The following is an 8,213-nucleotide window of genomic DNA, read 5'->3' as shown; positions in this document are numbered from 1 at the left end:
CACACTGGAGGAAAGGAAAACCAAAAAGCAAAAGTGAGGGGTTACTTCCAGCCCTTCAGAAGAGAAGGCAGCCTTGTTTCATGGCTTTGTACTCTTCTCCTGTACATTAAGAAGTTGCTAAAATGCTGATGAAATCCTGAACCACAGGAAAGATGATCATACTTTGAAACCCCCGTTCGAGATTTTGTAGTTTATATTGAAAGCTTGTCCTTTACATGTGTAAACACACGTTTAGCTGCCTCTCCCTTAACAAGACGCAGTGCAGAGGACACGTAGTGCAGTTAGGCAAGGACCTTGGCTCCTTTGCCCAAGTCGGTGTCTTTTGACACCCGACAGAGAATGTACTTCGTGCTGTACATCTGTACATACAATTACGTGTTTGTGTTTACGAAAATGCCCTGTCCGGTTGTGGAGAGGTACTTGTGGCTTGGAGCCGAGGTGCGTTTCTGCCCATCGGGGGCTGTCGGGCAGGAGCTGGGGGCACACACAGACACACACACACACACACACACACACACACACACACACACACACACACACACACACACACACACACACACACACACACACACACACACACACACACACACACACACGCTGTCCCCCCAGCCCTCGCTGCCGCCCGGGCCGGGCGGAGCCGTTCGGGGCGGGCGGGGCCACCGGAAGGCGCGAGCCCACGTGTCCCGGCGGGGCGGGGAGGCGGCGGCGGGCCCCGCGGGTGCGCGGGCGGCCGCCGGGCTGCCTCAGCCATGGGCTGGCTGCCGGCGCAGGGCCGGCTGGCGGCTGGGCTGCTGGTCAATCTGGCCGCCTCCATCTGCATCGTCTTCCTGAACAAGTGGCTGTACGTGCGGCTGGGCTTCCCCAACCTCAGCCTCACCCTGGTGCACTTCGCCATCACCTGGCTCGGCCTCTACGTGTGCCAGGCACTCGGCGCCTTCTCCCCCAAGAGCCTCCAGCCCGCGCAGGTGCTGCCGCTGGCGCTCAGCTTCTGCGGCTTCGTCGTCTTCACCAACCTCTCCCTGCAGAGCAACACCATCGGTACCTACCAGCTGGCCAAGGCCATGACCACGCCGGTCATCGTGGTCATCCAGAGCGTGGCTTACGGCAAGACCTTCCCTCTGCGGATCAAGCTGACCCTGGTGAGGAGGCGGCGGGCTATGGGGAGCGGGGAGGGGCGACGCTGAGGGCAACGACCCTGCCTAAAACGGCCCTGTCCACCTCCACAGGTCCCCATCACACTGGGTGTTTTCCTCAACTCCTACTACGACGTGAAGTTCAGCGTCCTGGGGATGGCGTTCGCCACCCTGGGCGTCCTGGTGACCTCCCTGTACCAAGTGGTAGGTATCGGCGCGGGAGCGTTGGGGTGGTTGGGCTTCAGGATGCTGCCCCTCGGTTTGATCGCCTTTAAGGAGCGCCCAGCCTCCCAGGAAACGCTCCGTGCTCCGGTATTTGTTTTTTAAAACCCCACCAAATTATGATAATCCACCATAACCCCTGATAAATTAAGGAATTGATCGTCCTTGCTGCTAAAAATTGGGGTGTCATCTTTAACGTGAGCATTACTTTCAAGGGGTGAAGATTGCTTTAGCGGTAAAACTCCTTTTTTCCTAGAGGGAACAGATGTTCTCCTTGCTGAAGCAAGTGCCTTGCGTTTGAGCTTTTTCCCTAGAAAGGATGTTTTCCAGTCCTTCAATCTCATGGTTTATCCTTGAGCTATTTACATTTTATCAGTATCCTTCTTCAGTTTCGACTATACACGTTCTAAGATGGTTTTGTAGAGGGTGGATTAATACATAAACACCATACAACCTTTCTGGATGATTACAGTTGAAAAAATTGTTATGTCCGAGGACTGTCTCAGCCCTTTCTGCTGTAACATTGTACTAATAGCTCACCCGATTTGTTATTGACCATGACTGTAAGAGCCTCCTAAATTAGAAACCCCTGTCATGTTGATGTGATAGATTTAAACGTGAATTTCTTTGTACGAGGTGTACTGTGCCTCCAAAAAAAGTGAGGCTCTTTGACCCATAGGCTGTAAGATGATAAATAATGGTCTCTTGTCCTGTTTTGGGGCAGGGGGAGGAAAGGTGCTGCATAATAACATTAAGTGATGATGTGTGTACTGGAGAAATAATGGTACTTGGGCAAAATTATATAGATAAAAAAACCTGAACAAGTTTATATGTTGGAATCCATATCACCAGTTATTGTGATTTAAGAAGTATTAAACGTCATTCTTCAGCACAACATAAAGATGTGTCTTTTTGGCTGTTACATCTTCATAGCCATAGATAAGTAATATTTGTGAAAGCATGCAACCTTGAAAATTGAAGTGAGAGTCAATTATAATCAATATTGAAATGAAATCTATTAAATCTGGAATAAACTGATAAAAGAAGGACAAATGTGTACCGGTTTTGTTAGCTTGTATGTACAGGAAAATGAGAAGAAAGGAACAGAATCCAGCCCCTGCTTAGGCAAGGATACTCAGCTCCAACACAGACAGGGTCTGGAATTTGTGTTGAGAAGGGGAGCTGGTATTTTCTTCCCAGCTCTGCTACCTTTTTGTTCTTCCTCTAGTACGATGCTTTACCCGCAGGCTATGGGAAAAGGAAAGTTTAGGCACTCTTTTCACTGCCCCTGCATACGATTTTCTCCTCTCATGGCTTTTTCACTTGAAAGAGACAGACACATGGGACCTCCAGTGAGGCAAAGTTGAGGCTCAACACCCTGTTTAAATAGTATTGTCCACGTGAGACTCCCTCTGTGTTAGTAGCCAGTTTGCTTTTGCTGAGATTTTTCAATTTATGGGGGTTTTTTTCCTCATGTTTAACAGTTTTCTCTTTTGGTTTTAGTGGGTAGGCGCTAAGCAGCATGAGTTGCAGGTAAACTCTATGCAGTTGTTGTACTATCAGGCACCAATGTCCTCAGCTATGTTGTTGTTCATCATACCCTTCTTCGAGCCAGTCTTTGGAGAAGGGGGAATATTTGGGCCCTGGACGCTTTCTGCTGTGGTAAGGCTTTTGACTTTATTTAAATAATTATCACCGAGGTAGTTAAATTTGATAGTAAGACCTGTTTCTTTGTGAAACAGATTTTTGTACAGCTGTTGGCTATGGTGAGATGACAGGGGCATGTGCAGAACAAATAGCCCCTTGTTGAGTCTGCCCCACTTTCTCTGAGAGGAATGAGTCTGTCAATTGATTTATCTCCTTATTCTTGTTTCTATTTAAAGGGCCTCTGAACAACAGGAAAATCTATCAAAATCCAGAAGCTTCCCCTGGTGTATTAAGTTCTCTAGTTCTAGCTCTGACTGTCCACTCAGAGAAAGACAGTCACAGCTTCTCTTCTGTGCAAGGATGACAACATTGTTTGTTGTTGGCTGAACCATTGAATTGGTTGTTCTCTAGAATTAATAGTTTATTTTCACCAAGACTGTAACTTCTCTCCGTATCCTTCTGTCCAAAAAAGAGCCAGTGGCATATTCTTTCTACTGCTGATTGTGCCCCTCAGTGATGGGTCATTTCTTGTAGCACTGCAGTTTATGAATGGGATAGCAAGTATTGACAGTAATAAAATCAGATATTTTGCTAAAATAGTTTTTGTTGTGACCATAAATAAGACTTTATCTCAAAGTTGAAGAGTACAACCTCTGTGTGAATGAGTATCCAGATTGTCCAAATCACTTTTAAATGTTCACCAAGAGTAAAGGAGAAAAGGCCTGTGGCTCTGTCAGTGTATATTTATGGACACCATACCCTGAACTGCTTATACACATCACCAGGGTCTGTACTGATTTGAAGCTATTGCTATTTTTGTTCTCCATATGTTTTTCCTGCCTGATATTTTGCATTTGAAAGTAAATGAAACTAAATAAATAACTTGGAATGTATCTACAAATAGCCAAAAGCGAGTCAGATTACTGACTGTGTCCATTAATCCACAGATAATGGTACTGCTGTCTGGAATAATAGCCTTTATGGTAAACTTGTCCATTTACTGGATCATTGGAAATACGTCACCTGTCACGTATCCTTTGTAACATTAGTCATTTCTCCTGTTTCCAGATTAGTTATGTTGGAATTCATTTGGGCTGATTTATGTGGGAAAATTGTTTGATAACCTTCCTGGTTTATTTTAAATGAAGAAGCTGGAAAAGCATGTTCATGTTTAGTGTATTTTTTCCTTTGTTTGGGGTTTGTATAGGTAATGGTTGTTAACTTGCTGACCTTCATACCTGCAAGGAATATTATCTCATGCTTCGGCTGCCTCGAGGAAGTGTTTGCATGTCCATCAGACTGGAGTATACAGTGAGTGAAAGGCTTTAGGTGGAGGTTAATACAGCCACAGAGATTGGGGAAAACTGTATGAGTTGGAGTCAGCACTGTGTACCATTGCATGCTTTGTGTGGAACTAAAGAAAATTCCAAGTGTTTCTTTTTACAAAAAATAATACTGGTGTTGGCTGTTATCCTTAACAGATGTCTAGGTATAACATGTTTGGACATTTCAAGTTCTGCATCACCCTCCTGGGAGGGTGCCTCTTATTTAAGGATCCATTGTCTGTTAACCAAGGCCTTGGGATTCTGTGCACACTGTTTGGCATTTTAGCCTACACCCACTTCAAGCTTAGTGAGCAGGAAAGCAATAAGAGTAAATTGGTCCAGCGTCCATAGAGCAAGAGTTTCTGAAGACTGTTGTGAAGGAAAATAAGTATTTAAATATGCATTGATTTTAGAATGCACAAAATTGCCTCATCCATTTAGATCTATGGTTTTAGTTTAACTGCCAGGATTGTTTTCCTGTAACTAAACCAAACGAACTAAAGGATGTAAAATACTGGGGGTTTGCCATCTCAGTCTGTCCTATCGTTTTCATTAAATTAAAACAGTAACTTAAAAGAGAAAAAGGCACACTTCAAATTGCTGTGGAAATTGTACTGAAGTAATTATATTTTTTTGCATACCAAATGAGATCATGATGGCTACAGTTACAATGCAGAGAGAGAGAAAGAAAAAGAATCCTGTCTCTGTGATCAAGCCAGTATTGCTGTTGTGAAGAAACTTGGAGGCACTTTTATGCAGATGTTCTGGTATGTAGTGATGCTTCCTCATTTTTGTCTGATGAACAATGAAGAGGGAAACATACTTTGTCCGTCATTTTAAAAAAAGGCTGCCAGACTCATTTCTATTTCTTGTATATGCTTCCTTACCTATGTTTGGCTTCAGCAGAGGGATAGATTTTTAGATGGAGAAAGTAGATAAAATTACAGGTGAAGAGGAAAGCAGAAAACTTGAAGCCACAGGCCAAGCTGTGGAAAAGTAAGAAATCTGATGTAAACAGCTCATCTTAATTTTTACTTTTAATTTTTCAGGACATTAATGAAGTAATTAACGCTTTGAAAAATTTTGTTACTGTTTTATAATTTTCTCTGTGCCAAAACCAAGACTTTACACAAGATCTTGTAAATACTTGTAAGCCTAATAAAATCTCTGGCTTTGTGGTAGTAACCTAATGTTTTGCAGCTCTTGCACACAGACACCCATGCTAAAAACATATTTCAGAGAAGGCTTCAGAAAGGTCACCATCTTTAATGGGAGTGAAGGTTGCCCAGTTCTCTCTCTTGCCTTCAGCACCACCTCCCTTGCTCCCATGCCTTTCCCCAAGAGTTACCTTGGGTGGGATCTGCAGGTTTGTCTGTTTTCATTGTTTTAGGGGAGAGGCCATGGGGCTGTCTGGACAATGCTGAGTGTGAGGCAGCATTTCCTCAACAGACAGTCATGGGCAATGTATCTGAATGACTAAAGAGTGCAAGGTGGGACCTGCTTCTGCTCTAATTTAAAAAATGCTTTGAAATGATTTTATGACAGTATCAGGCACTTATTTTGACAACGTGGATGGAAAAAAGTTCAGTGCTGTTCTAGTTAAAAAAAGGAAAGAAAAAATAACTGCTTTCTGTAAATCTGGTGAGAACATATGTTCACTAGATTTGCAGGGTTAGAATTTAATTGCAGTATCTTAATCCTTACATGTTGGGGTTTGTTTTGTCTTCATCTACCTCTATCAGATTTAAAGAGGGGAATTCTGTGGACAGAACCAAGTATTTTAAGTTTTGCAGCCACTGACAGAAATAATATTTAGTTCCTCTAAGCTTTTTACAATAGAAGTAAGAAGTCTTTATGATGGAAACAATGCAACTTTTCTCAAGTTTGTAAATTATTTATTCTGTTACAGAGTTCTTGATTTAAGAAAAAGTTATTCCTCTGTGTAACCTAAGTTTACACTGTAACACTCTATATCATTTCAAAGTTACAAATACCTGAATAATTTTTCATCTTTACCAACAGTTTCTTGGACATTGTACTGGTCCAAGGATAATTTTTTAAATACATTTTTACAGATCTGTATAATTAGTTTAAAAATACAGCCTGGACTACTGGAAGATGTGTTCAGATGGTCAAGCTCTGGATGCATATCCTTCAGTATGTACACTGAGAAAGCCATTTGCATTAATTTGTGCTGTGCACAAGTCCTTTTGAGATGTAGATAGACTGCAGAAAAACAGCTAGAAAACAACTGAATTACATGCCTGTATGACAAAAATATTTGAGATGAGATAGATGTAAATATATATATATAAAGTGGTAGAATGAACTAAACAACCAAGTCTGGAAATACAAAAAACTCCTTAAGGAGAGGAGCAGATCTGCAAGAGAAAGTTAACAGCATCATTAAAAAAGTACCTTATAAGTATCTGGTGCTGGAAGGTGTGTGTGTGGGAGTCACTTAAGTGATGTGATTTTTTTTCATGCATTCAAGAACTCTCTCTTGAGATTTACTTGTTGTATCTAATAAATAAAGTATCTTGAACTTTGTCATATGGTTCAAAATATTAAATCCAGGAGGCTTGTGTAATTGTGGGATAAATAGATCTTTGTATGTATTGGTTTTTTGGATACCACATGTAGGGTGGGAATAAATTTTTAATTATTTGTCTGATGCCTGCTTATTGCAGAAGAGAGGAGTTGTTCTTGTCTTTTTTCATCTTCTGTTTGAATTGCATAACTTTGGGGGTCTAGGTGTGTATAAGACAAAATGGTAGCACATGGATTTCTTCCATATGAATGTGGCAGGGCATTTGAACATTTTGGAATCATGGCACAAATGAGGGAAGCTTTAAATCCTGAAGTAAAACTGGAGTCATAAAAATTACTGATAATTACTTGTTTATTCTAGTTTTTACTACATCACTTGAATGTGTTTTCCTGCTAACTATGTGTATTTCAATCAGTTTTGTCTTTCCTGAAAGAGAAATCAGAGAGTTGCCATCTTCAGCAATGTGTAGTCATCACCCTGTGTGAGCTGTTGCAATTGGAGCTGTACCATACATGCCCTGGTGTTTGCTTTCTGCTTTTCATTTTACTTTATATTCTATATATGACTAAACTGTGGTAGCAGGATAGGCTTTGGTCCTTTCCTGCCATGTAGTGCTTTGCTGCTATATTAGCATTCTTTTCTTTAAAAAGCTACCGTTCATGTAGTTCGAATGGAACTGTAGATATCAAGATGAATTTAAAAATGAGAGCAGATGATTCTGATTAAAATGTGAGTGACTGGCAGTAAATTATCTAGCCTTGTCCCCAAAAATGCTTTAGAACAACATGCACAAGATTTTCCCATTTTACCCAAAGCAATAGGAAGTATATCTTCATTTAAGAGATGTAAAGCTCTGTTACCTTTAACTTTGGTAACTCTGCGCTTGTTTGACAGCTTTTGCATCAGGTTTTGTACAACTTGTTAAGTTCTTGCAGGCTCTGGGGCAGAGTGCCAGAGGAGTTTTCCTGTTGATGCGTGAACAGCTGCTCTCTCAGGCTTGAGGTTGGAGAGTGGTTTGCTGCTGTTACACGTATGAAAAGGAGGTTTGTCTTGCAGGAAGTCTACAACGTTCAGGACAGAACTGCAATTCAGCAGGACTGTATCCCCTCTGTCTCATTTAATGAAATGAATGGACAGCGATGGCCTGGGGCTAAAGCAACATTAAAACTTTGTTTAGGCTACCCATATTTTTTAATAAACTTTCTAAAAAACTTTAGTGGTAGTTGATGCTGGTTAAATTTTAAGGTAAAAGTCTCATTTTTATGATGTCTTGTTATATAAGAGTTTCAGAAAAGGGTTTTATAACATTTTGGAGTTCAGCTAATGTCTAACCCA

General features: G+C 41.5%; 1 protein-coding gene across 2 annotated transcripts; it reads left to right on the top strand.

The window, feature by feature from the left end:
- The first annotated feature begins 709 nt into the window (after window positions 1-709).
- Window positions 710-7,019, top strand: SLC35E3 (solute carrier family 35 member E3). 2 transcript variants are annotated; one of them, XM_048299947.1, is made up of 5 exons: window positions 710-1,139; window positions 1,227-1,337; window positions 2,859-3,017; window positions 3,950-4,032; window positions 4,492-7,019. In XM_048299947.1, the coding sequence occupies exons 1-5, from the start codon at window positions 750-752 to the stop codon at window positions 4,676-4,678; spliced, it is 930 nt and encodes a 309-aa protein (XP_048155904.1). In that variant the 5' UTR covers window positions 710-749; the 3' UTR covers window positions 4,679-7,019. The 2 variants fall into 2 exon arrangements, with proteins under 2 accessions (XP_048155904.1, XP_048155905.1); XM_048299948.1 differs by lacking the exon at window positions 2,859-3,017.
- The last annotated feature ends 1,194 nt before the right edge of the window (window positions 7,020-8,213 follow it).

The sequence above is a fragment of the Corvus hawaiiensis genome, chromosome 4 (genome assembly GCF_020740725.1).
Source record: "Corvus hawaiiensis isolate bCorHaw1 chromosome 4, bCorHaw1.pri.cur, whole genome shotgun sequence".
Lineage (NCBI taxonomy): Eukaryota > Metazoa > Chordata > Aves > Passeriformes > Corvidae > Corvus > Corvus hawaiiensis.
Note: the sequence above shows the minus strand (reverse complement) of the source record. Positions and strands in the feature narration are given on the sequence as shown.

Bases quoted from the DNA above. Each gene is read 5' to 3' on its own strand.
- SLC35E3 (XM_048299947.1), top strand. From the start codon at position 750: ATGGGCTGGCTGCCGGCGCAGGGCCGGCTGGCGGCTGGGCTGCTGGTC. The intron at 1,140-1,226 runs GTGAGGAGGCGG...CCACCTCCACAG, and splicing joins TGCGGATCAAGCTGACCCTG to GTCCCCATCACACTGGGTGT. The intron at 1,338-2,858 runs GTAGGTATCGGC...TTTTGGTTTTAG, and splicing joins TGACCTCCCTGTACCAAGTG to TGGGTAGGCGCTAAGCAGCA.